This window comes from Astatotilapia calliptera, chromosome 22, assembly GCF_964374335.1.
Source record: "Astatotilapia calliptera chromosome 22, fAstCal68.1, whole genome shotgun sequence".
Lineage (NCBI taxonomy): Eukaryota > Metazoa > Chordata > Actinopteri > Cichliformes > Cichlidae > Astatotilapia > Astatotilapia calliptera.
In genome coordinates this window covers 9,981,454-9,996,346 of record NC_137442.1, presented here as the reverse complement: position 1 = coordinate 9,996,346, position 14,893 = coordinate 9,981,454, and the positions used below count along the sequence as shown (strand labels likewise).

Sequence of the window (14,893 nt, the reverse complement as noted above, 5' to 3'; positions counted from 1 at the left end):
AACTGTGTCACACTATTATGTCAATATGGACCAAAATCTCTGACGAATATTTCCAGCACCTTGTTGAATCTATATGAATTAAGGCAATTCTGAAGGTGAAAGGGTCTCCAACCTGGTATTAGCCAGTACCTAATAAAGTGGATAGTGAGTGTATACAGTATGTTCACAAAAAGCCCTGTTAGGTTTTCATATGGGATACTTATTAATCTACAATTAAATCGACAAATATGCCCACAAACTTATTTTTGTCACATGGCGACTGGCACACAGGTGTGTCCCTGAGGCCCTCTAGTGGATCTTTTGGGAACTGCCTAAGCACAAATAAACGGGGGCTACATGTAATATAGCCTATTAGGAAAACTCAGCGTATTGTATTATAACTATTTATTGACTTACCTACTACGTAACGACTAATATCCGAGTGGGTAATATGTTTTAATACTATATTTCTTGCACACTGGCCTGGCAGGTTAGTGTGCTTATTACCTGTATTTCCTGGTTTGCTCTTGCATAATTAATCAGACGAACACGGATGGAGTCACATTTCGTCAGGTTGTAACTCGCTGGATTCCCAGCATGTGACTCCGGCACGCTGGTCGTCTGCTGGCTGTTTGCTGTGTCAAGAAAAGAAAAACCCGAACTTCCTTGTATCGACTCACTACTCAAACAGAGAAAGCTTCGCATCAGCCGCGACAGCTGCCGACAACCCTGTTGTGTCTTCACGGCAAACCCGAGAGGGATAAAAGACGCATTTGGCACATTTTAATACACCGGTAAGTTTCTTTCTGTGAACTTGTGAAAAAGTGAAAACGGAAAACTAAACTAAACCTCTGTGTTCTCATCTTTTCCGCACCGGCAGATATACATTTCCAACAGGAATGCCAAACGTGTGGTAGAAGTGCTGCTTTTCTTTGTTTTACCTCAAATTGTAAAGTAACTTTTTTTTGAGATTCACCCAGCTGTAAATTTAGTGTCATAATATGACGAAGTCATTCAAAAACAACAGTAACAAAACACAGGATTAGTGTAAGAACATCTTTAATAAGAACACAAAAAGTAGTTCGAATACAAATAAAGTCAGTCTGAGATAAAGGGAAATGTAAGGTTAAAGTGTTAATAGTTTAAAAAACGATCACAACCGAAATTCACCTCATTAGCACAAAATATTTACAGGAATAAGAGAAGAAGCTAAACAGTTTGTTAACTGTTAATTGCCTACAATAAAGGAAATGTTTACTGTTGTTTAAATCATTATATTATATGATATTATGTTATAATATATTATGCTTTTAATCCATAACTGTAGTAAATAGTTACACATTAAATTTAGCTATACTGAACTTTCTTACAGCAACTTCTAAGCTCTGCTTTCATCGATACTCAGTTATGACACTGATATTGTACTGAATTTATTACTGATGCCCAAATAATAATAATGCTAATGTTTAACTGGTTCACACATTTTGCTGATTGTGTGTATTTACAGGGCTCCGGTTTCTGTTGATCAATGAGCTGACTAATCTGTTTTCCAAATAGGTGTGACATGAGTGGGCTTCACCCACTGAGAAGAGATGAATACTGATGTTTTACTCTGCCCAGCTGTGCAGACGTGGAGTAAAACCCTCATTTCAGAGCCACACCGCCACACACACTGCCACACATCTGCATGGGTCTCTCCTTCACTGCTCCCACTTCACGACTCTTGCCGTCCTTTCTGTGAGACCATGTACCCAGGTGAACTTGACCCGAACACGGACCCGCAGCTCTTGGAGTCCAAGTTGGACTTCTTCCACAAGCTGGGCTACTCCACGGCTCAGGTACAGGCTGTTCAGCAGAAGTTCGGCCCCAACATGGACACGGATAAAGTGCTGGGGGAGCTGGTTCGGATCGGGCCTGTTCAGGAGGCCAATCAGGGGCCGGTGACCACAATGTCGGTGCTGGTGTCCAGAGGAGAAACCCAGCCATCGGGCCCTACACTGCTGCTGCCTGTAGCTGGTACTTCTCCTCAGAGCAAAGAGGAGACTGGCGAGGAAGGAAAGACTTTGAGACCCGTCGTTATAGACGGCAGCAATGTGGCCATGAGGTGAGCAAACTAATCAGTAGCTAGACTGATACTGAGTGATTGATTATGATATCGGTTAAAGCTCATGAATATGCCACCCAAGTCCATTTTCTAACAGAAATCTCCCAAATCCACTGTTTAAAGCTCCTGCGTGCTCCACCGATCATCTGATTGATCCAAAATTGAAAACAGAATCATTATTGTGTCTCATGACTTGTAAATAATGTTTTTTATGCAGTATTGTCCAAAATTCACAGGTTAAATGTCAGAGAATTTCTATTTCTGCATTATGGAGTTTCTATCTATCAGAGCTGCAGTGATTATATGATAAGGCAATAATACTTTCAGTTGGTTTTCACTCAAAAAGCAGATGAATGAGCTGCTCTTGTCTGTTTTGAATAATGTAGAACCACAACGATTAATCAGTTAATCAAAGTTTAATATGCAAATAACTGTTTATGCTAAATGAGCTATTTCATCTTCATACTTGAGAATACTTAGTGCCTCTGTTTATGATCCTAAGCTGTATTTTGGGGGTTGAACTGAGGAAAATTAGATATAACAGGCATTTACTAAATTTTCTGTCATTTTACAGAGAAATCCGTTAATTATCTTAGAAAATAGTCTGTAGATTTATTTCTAATGAATATAATAATACATTTCTGCCCTAACAAAACCCTTTTTTCTGCTGTAAATAGGATAGATAACTTATGTTTTCAGTCAAAGAAAGTAGATTGGTTAATTTTTGGTTTTATCGTGATTCTCACAGCAGCTACACAAGCTATTTTCAATCTTAGTGCGGCTTTGAGGTTACCAGGCATAAAGTCCTTGACATTTAACTACACCACAACTCCCCCACTGATTTAATTCAGTTTTTTTAAGAGATCCAATTCCTTCTAATTGTATGACAATCAGCTAAAATCAGGTCATTGTGACAGTCAGCTTCCATCTGCAGTTTCATTCACAGTTTCAGTTAGGAGTAGGAGTTGACTGAGTGGGAGGTTGTCTGGTGACAGCCTGTGCGCAGGGGTCCAGCAGCGTTAGATGCTTCATTTACCTTTCAGCACGTTTAAACCCAGAACAAAAGCAGCTTTTTAAACACAAATAGGTTAAATTATGCTCTTCAGGTGGTGTCATATCTCTTTATCTCTTTTTTTCTGGTTTGGTTTTTTAATCAAAATGTGGAAACGGCGTGGATTTTAGAATAGAATAGAATAGAATAATCATTTAATTGTCCCACAAGGGGAAATTTGGTTGTAACAGCAGCAAGAAAAACACATATACAAACAAACTGTACACAGGACACAGAACATATTTACAAAGATTATTTATAAATGAATTGTTATTTTCTCAACTGTAAGGGTAATAAATCATTGTTATAACTAATAGATGCCTCTATGAGGATGGCAAATAATTGTTAAAACCTGATACAAGATTATCAATCAATCAATCAATCTTTATTTATAAAGCACTTTTCATACAGAGAAAATGTAGCACAAAGTGCTTTACATAGTTAAAAGCAGCCCACCCCACCCTCCAACTCACTCCCCACACTCTCAATACACATATATCCCCCCACCCACACACACATACACACACGCGCACACTTAAAGAGTAAAAATTGGGCTGGGCTCGCATGAGCCAAGTGAGGAAACACTATAACAGGGAGCCGTCTGCACCGGGAGCCGGTCACAGACCGCAGCCTCCAGGCTGGGCACACAGCAGGAGGGAGGCAAAGGAGCCCCCCAGCCAGGCTGAGAGGACCCCAGAGACCCAGCAGCCACGGTCAATAACAGCCCCGGTGCAGAGAGCGCCCTCCGAGGAAACACTGGAGATATGACGCAATACAATATATATAGGGTAAAATGATAAAATAAATAAGAACAGGATACAATATAAATATAAATAGAATAAGAAGATTAAAAAATGAATAAGAATAAAATCAAACAAATATTAGGTAAATCCTAAATTAATAATAGAATAACAGGATAGAATAAATAAGCATAAAATAAATATATTATAAAGCATAAAATAAATATATTATAAATTATAAAGTCAAATGTTAACAAGCTGGTGTAAAAAGCATTTGTTAACATGGCTGTTAAACTCATTTTACATTGTGTGCCAAATACAGCCCACTTTAATCTTAAGTGTGTCAGACCAGTGAATGATGAATATTTTTTTCTTTTTTGTTTTGTTTTGATGTTTTTGCTGTGAACCCACCGTAAATTTTTTTAATTTTTTTTTATTTTTTATTTTACAGTAGATAGTGAAAAAACAAGATCTATGTGGTGGGTCTTTATTAGTGGGGAAAATGAAATATGTGAAACGTACATAATACGAAAATGCAATTGTAAAAAGTGTAAAATTTATGTCCTCTTTCACATTTTCTGAAAGTTGTGCAGTGATTGGAGTCTTTGGAAAATGTAAAAAGTTTTGTGAAATTCTGGCCCCAGGGCCTTAATTTGACACCCCTGATTTAGAGCAATGCTCAAATCTCTCTCTTTTTTTTATTACGAGCCAAGCTTTCCTTTCTCGTGTCACGTTTCTGTGACTGATTAGTCAGTTCTTGGGACTGCAGTAGCCCGAGTAACAAATTTTCTTGCAGATTTTCCAAGTTGTTTTCCAACTTGGTGGACACTGGCAGAGAGATTTGTCAGTTTTCCCTGCCAGGAACAAACCCAACATTCCAACATGTTCTCAGAAATATCTACAAAAACTGGTTTCTACCAATACCACAAAATTTCTGATTAGCAAATATGTGAGTTCCAATTTGAACTAAATGCTGACATTAGCATGCTAATATGCTAATGGTTTTATGAACTGTGTGCTGCATTTTATTAGATTTAAAACTAGCTGTTAAGCCCATGAGGTCAACAGTTTCACTGAAGTCATAGAGTGAGTGAGTTGTACGGTATTTTTCTCACAGACTTTTCTCATAGCGTTCTTTGTAAATAATGATAATACTGCCCCATAGTGTTTACTGTGTCAACATTAGCACCAAATCCAGCATACAGGGAAACTGTAATACTGTTAGACATTTGATTCAAAACCAATATTCTTCGTCGTTTCGTATCGTTAAAAGTCTTGAACTTTATCAGATACATTTCTAAAATTATTTCATTTTATTTCAACTATTCCAACAGTCATTCCAATATAAGTTGCTAATCATAATATTAAATATTTTATATCATAAATTATGTATATACTATTTTAGGTTGAAGATTTAAATACAATTTCAGTGATTAGGCCCATCAGAGATTATACTACACACTCACTGTGTGTTTTGTACTTGCGTTGTACATCAACTGAGGAATTTTTTTTTTCTTTTTACTCAGAACACAATAAACCAGTTCTATAAACTGCAGCTTCCAAGACTGCTGCCTTTTCCCAAGTAAATTACCTAAAAGCATGCAGGTACTGATCTCTAATTACTGACTGTGATTTGGGAAGTTTAGTTGTGCTAAGCATTTTTTTTATTATACACCGAAGCGTCAGAAAGGGTGAGAGAATTAGGGTATACATCTGTTTTAGCACAGTATACACCCCATCTGTCATTTGCCTTTCCCAGCCTGGCATACAGGTTCAGGCATGCAGCTTCTTGAGTATGCAAATCAGATCGTACTTATAATAACGCTCTCTTTTTTAAGACGAATGTCTCTGGAGCAGGTCCAACAGCATTTCTTCAATGTCATTCAGAAATTCCCCAAGGACTTAAATCACTTACATCGTCACAGTCTATGTGACGATGTAAGTGTCACATAGACTGTGACACTTAGACTGTGTCACATAGACTATGACACCTAAACAAAAAGGTGTACCTTTTTGTTTAGAAACAGCTATTCTGGCAAGTTGATGATAGAAGTGTTGCGAAGCAAAACAACCAACTTTGTTTAAGCCACACGATTGCCAGATGTTTTTTTTTTAATAGCTGTGAACATCCATCAAGCCACTAAAAACCTGTCTTGGGTTAGGGCGGGGTTGTGTTTTTTTAAAAGGCAAATTTTTACCTTTCAAATAAGGTCTCGCTTTTAGCTTTACAGTTTTTTAAGCTTTTCTTTGAGTATTGTAAATATTTAAATAAGTGAAAATGTTATAAAACTGCTGGATAACAACTTACCTTTAACCTTAGATAATGAGAAAGTGGATGATAAGACCCAGCTAGAAACAAACTAAGTCAAAAGAAAAAGTTTTTCATATGACTCTGTGCCGTCCTGTGAAAAACTGAGTACACCCTTACTACAGATCACCTCTATAAAAGTTTTTGCAGTTTGCTTGCCTGAAACATTCAGTTGTGTCAACACAATACCACAATCTACCCAAGAGTGGACGTCCCCAAAAATTCACCTGATAGAAACTGCTACTTTCTACAGGCATCAATTAGCATGGTAATTGTAAATGGTGCCACATTAACGAATGTCTTGTACAGGCATCGGTAACTGTCATGTAACTGTCATGTAACTGTCATGTAACTGTCATGTAACTGTCATGAAACTGTCATTACGTTCATCACAGTACAATTAGAAGAAGGGTTGCCAAAGCAAAGACTATTCCTTCTCTAAAAAAACAAGCAAATAAAAATCAAACTTGGCCAAAACAAGACATTGCCTATCAACACTTTGTGCTGATAGGCACAGGAGGGGTGATGATTTGGGCTTCTTTGCAGAGTTTTCTAGAGACAAATGTGAGGCAATCTGTCCAACAGCTGAAGCAGTACTCAGTGGTTAGTACAGTTTCTTCACAGCAGTCTTAGAAGTCATAGTCAAGTAGGGCAACTCATAACAGATACAAATCATTCTCGGGGAAATCCCTCGCATAAACACTAACACTAGTAATTCAGTCGTTTACCTCGTTACCGCCAACTCGGTGCCAATGCTGGCACGGAGCCAATTCTGCCTCATGCTTTTTCCAAGCCAGTTCACATTTCTGCAGAATAGAGGAAAAATAATTGTGATATAACAGATGATGGGGTAGTTTTGAAGGAAAATCATAGTGGGCAGAATCAATCCGTCTATCATTCGTGAATTTCTTAAGGTAGTTCTTTCCATGGTCATTGTTTCCTTTATTGGTACTACCACAAATCAAATAAAGTGGAACCACATCTAGATTATGAAAGGGATATATAAGCATCGATTTTTCTTTCATGGTACTGTTCCAGTGACAGCTTTTTTTGCACTGTGGAACTAGTTATGGATCAGATGTCAGTGTGTCACTGACCACTTTTTTTTAAGCAAACCTTTTGGGTCGTATTGACATGATAGCATCACATTGTTACTGCACATCCATGACGTCCATCTCCTGTTCCACCACATCCCAAAGGTGCTCGACTGGATTGAGTTTTAAATGATTTGAGGTTTGTGACATGGAGTGTTTTCAAAAGATGGGAACATCGTGTTCACAAAGAGATGAACGTGCTTAAATGATGCTAAATTGGTACTAAGCGGAAATATTCCCCACATCATTACACCACCATCACCAGCCTCAACTGTCGATTAATGGAAGGACAATTCTATGCTTTCATGCTGTTCATGTCAAATTCTGACACTGAGACTCATCAAATCAGGCTTTGTGTTTCTAGTCTTTTATTGACCGATTTTGGTGAGTCCAAGTGAGGAGGGCGGCTACTTTCTGGATAGTTTCTCTTTTTGGACCGTTCTCTGTAAACTCTAGAGATGATTGGTTTCAGTAGATCAACAGCTGATACTGAAACGTGGCCAACCAGGTCACTCAAACCACCTTCTTCATTTTAAAGACTTATTTTTAACTATAGCAAGTCATCTTGATCATGTGCATGTGCTTAAAAGTATTGAGTTACTTCCATTCATTAGATATTTGCGTTAGGGAGCAGTTGAACAGGTGCGCCTAATAAAGTGGCTAGTAAGAATAGTCCACGCACTCGTGCCTAAATTATGGTCAACCTGTTGGAGACAAAGAGCTTTGTTCTATTGTAATCTTTAACATCAATGTAAATAAGGTGCACTGATAAGAGCTATGATGCCGAGTGAACATCAAAGAGTGCCATTATAAACACCATAACTCTTGTTCTAAAGTGGGTCAGGAACGTTTCCCTCCAGCTGTTAGTGTGTGGGCATGTGTTCTGGTTTCTTATTCATTTTTCCTGGTTTTCATTTAGCCATGGCAACAAGGAAGTTTTCTCTTGTCTGGGAATCCAGTTGGCTGTGAACTTCTTCCTGGACAGAGGCCACACTGAAATCACTGTGTTTGTTCCCTCATGGAGGAAGGAGCAGCCCAGGCCGGATGTTCCCATCACAGGTACAACACTGGGAATTCACGTGCTTTGTTTTGTTTCTCTACTTCCTTCTTTGCCCGACTGTGAAACCTGCACAGAAACCTGAAAGTTGTGGTACAATTTCCATGACAGAACTAGTGAAAATATATATTAAGCTGAGAGAAAGTTGACGCCTTTGATGTTTTTTAAGCAAAAATTTCCCAGAATGTCCCAGCACGTGTTTTAAGCTTTTGATGGGGATTTTAAAAAGACATTTACATTTTTTTTCCCGAATTGCCTGCTATGAAGCTTTTAATGGCAGTTAAAGCAAGAACTCTCAATGTAATCGAGTAGATTACTAGTAGATTTGACACTAAATGGTAATATAAAAAAGCAGAACAATAAATAATTTGAGAAATTATTTGTAAGTAGTGAACTTAAAACCCAGGCATGTAACTGGCAGGATATTGTTTGACAGAATCAGCTGCTGATTCTCAGTTTACTGTAAAACTCAAAAGGGGAAACTCCACAGACAGTTTTTCCCCCATGCATAAAGCTTATCTGCAGCATGTGCTGCAAAAAAAAAATTTTTCTAATTTTTTTTGTCTTGCTTTTGTGATACCAAATGATAATCATCATTTCAGTTAGCCTGTGGTGACCTATATTTGGAAGTGACTGCTGATAATGTAGTTAAATAGATAGCTCATGCAGATAAACGGTTTTGTGTTAGGGTGTAATTTCAAGTCTGCAGTTATTATTCAAGATGTTTAAACCTGCCTCCTGGGAAAAAACACAAACTAATATGCAGTCGGGACTTGCTTTATTATAGCTGAATGAGTTAAATAAAGATCTGAATGGGCATTTAGTGATGACCCTGAGCTTAATTTGCGGCTCCTCTCGGCTCCACAAAGATTAAGCTCTTTGTTTTGTTCCTCTAGCCACTCCTTTAGGGTTAAACTGTGCTCCTTCTGCAATTTTTCTAATTATGGAGTTCCACAGGGCTCTGTCCTGGGATGAATTCTATTCACATTATACATGCTTCCCTTGGAAGGCAAGGCATAGCATACAGTGTCATCACTATGCAGATGATACCCAGCTTAATCTATCCATGAAGCCAAATGACACACAGCAGTTAGCTGAACTATAGGAATGTCTTATAGACATAAAGCTGGATGACTTTTAATTTCCTGATTCTAAAACTGAGTTATTGTACTCGGCCCTGAAGATTTTAGAAAAATAGTGTCTAACCAGATATTTACTTTGATGGTCATTTTGACTATGTCCTTGTGAGCACATTAAAAATATGTATGATTGCTGTCTTGCACTTCTTTAACCTCCTAAGACCCAAACTCTTCCACGACATGCATTTTTAATTTCTCTTTGATATTTGGGCATATTGGGGCTCGATCAATGTAAAAACAAAGAATTACCAGGTTTTTTTTTTTACCTTATAATGTCCTCGTAAGTGGATATCAGGCCCATGTAGAGCAAAATTGAGTACCCAAAATGTGGTCCTAGGAGGTTAAGACAGGATGTTTGTAAAATTAGAAATATGCTGAAAACTAGTTTGTTCACTTATTCTAGGCTTGACTATTGTAAGTCATTATTATCAGGTTGTCCTCAAAGCTCCTTGGAAAGCCTTCAGTTGATCCAGCGAGTACACTGACAAGGACTGGGAAGCGAGATCATGTTTATCCCATATTGGCTTCCCTTCAATGGCTCCCTGTTAAATCCACAGAAAAAATTCAGAATCTTTCTCCTCATATTCAAAGTCTTGAATAATCAGTCACTGGCTTTATTGTAGTGGCTCATCATTTCTCTGACTTAATGTTTGGCATCCAGATCAGCAAATTCTGCGTGAGCTGGAGAGGAAAAGGATTCTGGTGTTCACACCGTCGCGGCGCTATGCAGGCAAACGGGTGGTCTGTAATGACGACTGCTACATTGTCAAGCACGCCTTCGAGTCTGACGGCATCATCGTGTCCAACGACATGTACCGTGACCTTCAGGGAGAGAAGCCGGAGTGGAAGCGCTTCATCGAAGAGAGGCTGCTCATGTACTCCTTTGTTAATAACAAGTGAGTTTTGCGTTCCTGATACACAAGATCCCTACCAGATAGTAACCTGAATTAACCAATGAGTGATGGTGTTTGCATTTCACCCCGATGCAGGTTTATGCCCCCCGATGATCCCCTCGGTCGACATGGACCAACCCTGGAGAACTTCCTGCGGAGGGTTCCAAAGACTCAGAAAAAACAGCCGTGTCCTTATGGTGAGAGAGCTTTTTTAAGACATGTAGCGCCATCAGGGGTCACAGTACAGCAAACATGGATCCAAAATACACAGTCAGGGTTAAAAAGAGAGATCTTGATGGTTTCAGCCCTCACAGATTTCAGATTTCAGAATCCAGTATTAAGGAGGCGACACTAAGACAAGTTAAACTTCACAGTGCTTGAGACAACCTACCTGCCAAGTATAGTGGTGCAGTTTTAATTTCAAAGAGTGCCCAATGTTGATCAGATTTAGTGTATTTTGTTGCACTTTGTGTAAAATTGATAAAGAAAAAACTATTTTAAGCAGTATTTTAGAAAAATTCCTTACTTTAACAAGATTATGTGCAGACTACTATACATATAGGGCTGTTATTCGACTGTTGCCTAGCCGAGACATTTCTCTGCATGAAAAAAGAAATACTGCTTTGGTGGAGTTATAAAGCCTGCTGTTTATTCATTTTCCAGGGAAGAAATGTACTTATGGAATCAAATGTAAATTCCACCATCCCGAGCGAGCCAAACAGTCCAATCGTGCTCTTGCAGACGAGCTTCGAGAGAGTGCTAAGCAGCCTACTCCTTCTCAGAAACAATCTTCAGCTTGCTCCAGTCCTGTGCCTGGACTCAGCCTCCTGTTGGTGGAGGATATGGCGAAGAAACTGACTCTGGGAAACGAGAGCAGCTCCTTAAAAAAAGCTCATAAAAATGAAAAGGTAGCTCAGGTGAAGGCAAGTCACTGCTCCAGCAAGAAGGCCTCATCAAAGAAGGAGAAGTCCAGCAAACACGCGTCGTCTGATCACAACTCGGTGCAGCACAGCCGCTCTCAGGAGCAGCTGGACTCTGGTTTAGGCTCCATAGACAGCCAGCCGGTGGAAGCTCCTTGGAGTCTGAGTGATCACCAGTTTGGGCTACCGTACAGCAGCAGCCAGCAGTACTGCCCTCCAAAAAGTTCCCCGTGCAGCTGCTGCTCACATGGCACTGCCTCTTGTGGGAGTGCGCCGGCTTTCCCAACTCACAACATCGGGCCAGTGAGCAGCCACAGCGCTGATATGATGCCCTACAGTCTGCCCCACTATCCGAACTATTGCGCTTACCCACTTAGCATGAATCCATACAGCCAACTGACAAATTTCCAGCGCAGCCAAACCCACAGCTTCCAGAGGCCACAGTGGTCCGATCCATTCTGCGGTCAACCGGCGGTGGTCCGCAGCCTCCCGGGAGATCCCTCACACTGGGAGCCTCCTCCAATGAAGCAACCAGGTCCCAGCAGGGAGGAGAGAGAGGTTATACGGAAAAAGCTCCTCGCTATCTTCAGCGCCCAGCTGGTGGATACAGCCATGGACATGTTCCCTCAGATGATGGATCCACAGATGCTCGTGGTCGAAATCCTCAAGTTGCAGAGTCAGCTGAGATGAGACGAATCCAGTCCGAGAACTCGTCTTTCAGTGGAAAGACTGAAGGTTAACATGAGTTTGTGTGTTTTGTATTGTGGTATCCACCTTGATTAAAAACTATTTGAATTCTTTGGAGTTGCCTCGCTGCAGTCTCACGTTAGAGGCAGGATGCAGTTGATACAAATTGTATCTTTATTTATAAATTTTAGCAAACATGTGGCTTTTAATGCTACTTAATTGGATTAACTGACACTCTTGAGGTCTACCTTTCATAGATACACTTATATAGTCAGATTCAGTCACCAGTGTGTTGTGTGGATGAGGAACACGTTCTCGATATTGATGTCTTTTTGGAAGAACCTGACGTCTGAGAATGACCAACAAGCTCGGAAATGACTGCGAAGGTCGCCTTGTGTGTGTCTCAACAGTATTTAAGAACCGGCTGTGCTGTGCTGAGCTGCGTACTGAAATACCTTTTTGTGTCATATTGGCACTATGCATCTATTGTTTCTAAGACATCACTGTGCAGTGTTGTCAATCAACGTGTCAGGATAAAATATTATGGCTGCATTCTCACATACACTCCCTGCAAATGGTAGTTGATCTCAATTGTCAGAGTTGTTTTTGACATGGTCTTTGAGCCAGAGTTTCTCTGTTTCTGGACTTAATAGTTTCTATTATGTGTGGAATATTGCATGTGATTCCTAGTTTCATAATTATATTTACATCATGTATAAAGTATGCATCGGTTAGCGTTCAGTTTTTAGTTATCCTAGAGTTTTTCTGCTCCAGGCTGTTAAGTCATCCTTGTTTTCAAGGTTCTTTATCTATTGTCCCAGTGTTTGTTGCCCCCCTTCTGTCTCCTTAGTTGGTCATGGTTTTTGTGGTTAGAGTTTTATTTTTTGTATTTCCTTTGAGCGTCCAAGTACGGGAATAAAGCTGCTTTATAGTTAATTCTGTCTGTCACCATGTGCTGCACCTGGGCCCTGCCTAACCTGCCATATAGCCGATTATGACAGTTTTATAGTCCCAGAAATTGGATTCTGTTTGCCTGGATGAAGCGTTTTCAGTGGAAGAAGCTGAGCTGCATCCAGATGAACTGATTCAAGTCTGTACTTGGATTGCTGCAAGTTTTATGATGGTTAATGTTCTCAGTTTAGATTATTTAATGTGTTTTTTGTGATATCAAGCTAACTGGAATTTAAAACACACCTCGAGTAAAACAGTAAAATGGTTATATTTATTCCACTTTATTTTACTACATATATTCTGTTCTTTTTATGCTGATACAATGAAAGTTGTTGAAATAAAAATAAACAATTAGCAGTCGAGCTGTTTACATTGTGCTTTATTTACATGCATTTTAAAGACTTGATATATATACACCACTCACTTACCCAATGTGTTTGTAATAATATGGTGAATAACTGTGATAAAGTGGCAAACTTCACAAATACAGTAGCTCTGCAGAAATTCCATTAATCCATTAAGTACTAACGTTTGGAGTCCAACCAGAACTACAAAGATCTAAAACATAAATTATTTCACCTCTAGCTGCTGCAAAACAGTAATTTACTTGCAAAATGACATGGGTACAATCAGATGACAATCAGCTGAGTTAGGTCCCTGAGTTGAACTGTAACTGTTGGGAGACAGGTTGGCTCCCACCAACCAACATGTGCAACTGCATTGCAATCGAAACTGGCTGTCCATTGAAGAAGTTGGCGCTTCTGAGTGAGCAGTTCGTTGGCGCTGCTACTTTTTACCAAATTGGGAAGAAAAACCAGGATAAAAATGCAGATTTTTCCTATTTTTACTCTCAAGTTGCCCATCAGAGGTATATATGTCTAAAATCTGTGTTCATGATCATTTAGATAATGATAGTTCTTGCTTCTTTAAAGAAGTGGTTTAGTTCAGTTTGGTTTTAATTAGATGAGGTCACCAGGAGGTGAATGCAAGCCAATTTAAGGTTCTTAAAAGTGATGTAAATCAACTGCGTGTGAGAGGCTTGTCAGCACAGGTAAATACCCTTAAACACACCCTGTCGAGTTTTGGAACACCTTAAATTTTACAAGTAGAATCTCACTATAGAAACACAAACATCTAGAACCACAGTGCATTTAGAAAGTCTTTAGACCCCTTCACTGTTCCCATCATTGTACACTCTGTAACCTGTTATAAAGTGAAAAAAACATGCTTTTATATTCTTTGTGCAAATGTAGAGGAAATCATTTACTCTCATTTACAAAAGTTAGGCTCTTTCTTTCATCTCTCACACCCCTTGGCATCATTTATAGCTTTGAAAATTCTCTGGTAAGTTCCTCCAGGCTTTGAACACCTGGTTTTGGCCAATTTACTTCATTCATTTCATTCATTTGGGGATGATGCCTTCCTATTCCAATATGTCCACCAGTGCACAAAGCAAGTCAAAAAAGATGTTTGAGGAGCTTGATGGAGTCCTGACCTCAACCTGATAAAACAACTTTGGGGTTAATTAGAGAGGAAACTGCGAGCCAGGTCTTCTCATCTAACTTCAGTGTCTCACCTCACAAATGCACCTCTGGAAGAACGGTCAAAAATTCCCATAAACACACTTCTGAACCTTGGAAAGACATCCCAGAAGAGTTTAAACATGTATAGCTGCAAATTGTGGACCAACATCATATTCAACCCTATGGATTAAGAATCGGATGGCACTCAAGTTCATATTCTGAGCTGTATTTGTGGTGATGAGGGTCCACAACTGCAGTCACACGATGTCTTGTTTCACTGTGTACCGTACCACTGCGCTTGAGCATGTTTAGCTTCAGTGTATATCACCAAGAGGACATTTAGATAAGACAGACAGCTATAGTGCGGAAAAAAATAAAATGTTTTTTCTGAAGCGGTACAAATGTTCTTTGGCGATTAGAAAAACTGCCGTTCTTGGTTTCATTTTG

General features: G+C 39.4%; 1 protein-coding gene across 1 annotated transcript; it reads left to right on the top strand.

Moving 5' to 3' along the window:
- The first annotated feature begins 634 nt into the window (after window positions 1-634).
- On the top strand, window positions 635-13,283 carry zc3h12ab (zinc finger CCCH-type containing 12Ab). The gene is made up of 6 exons (XM_026156806.2): window positions 635-773; window positions 1,537-2,083; window positions 8,196-8,335; window positions 10,134-10,368; window positions 10,462-10,562; window positions 11,029-13,283. The coding sequence occupies exons 2-6, from the start codon at window positions 1,572-1,574 to the stop codon at window positions 11,973-11,975; spliced, it is 1,935 nt and encodes a 644-aa protein (XP_026012591.1). The 5' UTR covers window positions 635-773; window positions 1,537-1,571; the 3' UTR covers window positions 11,976-13,283.
- The last annotated feature ends 1,610 nt before the right edge of the window (window positions 13,284-14,893 follow it).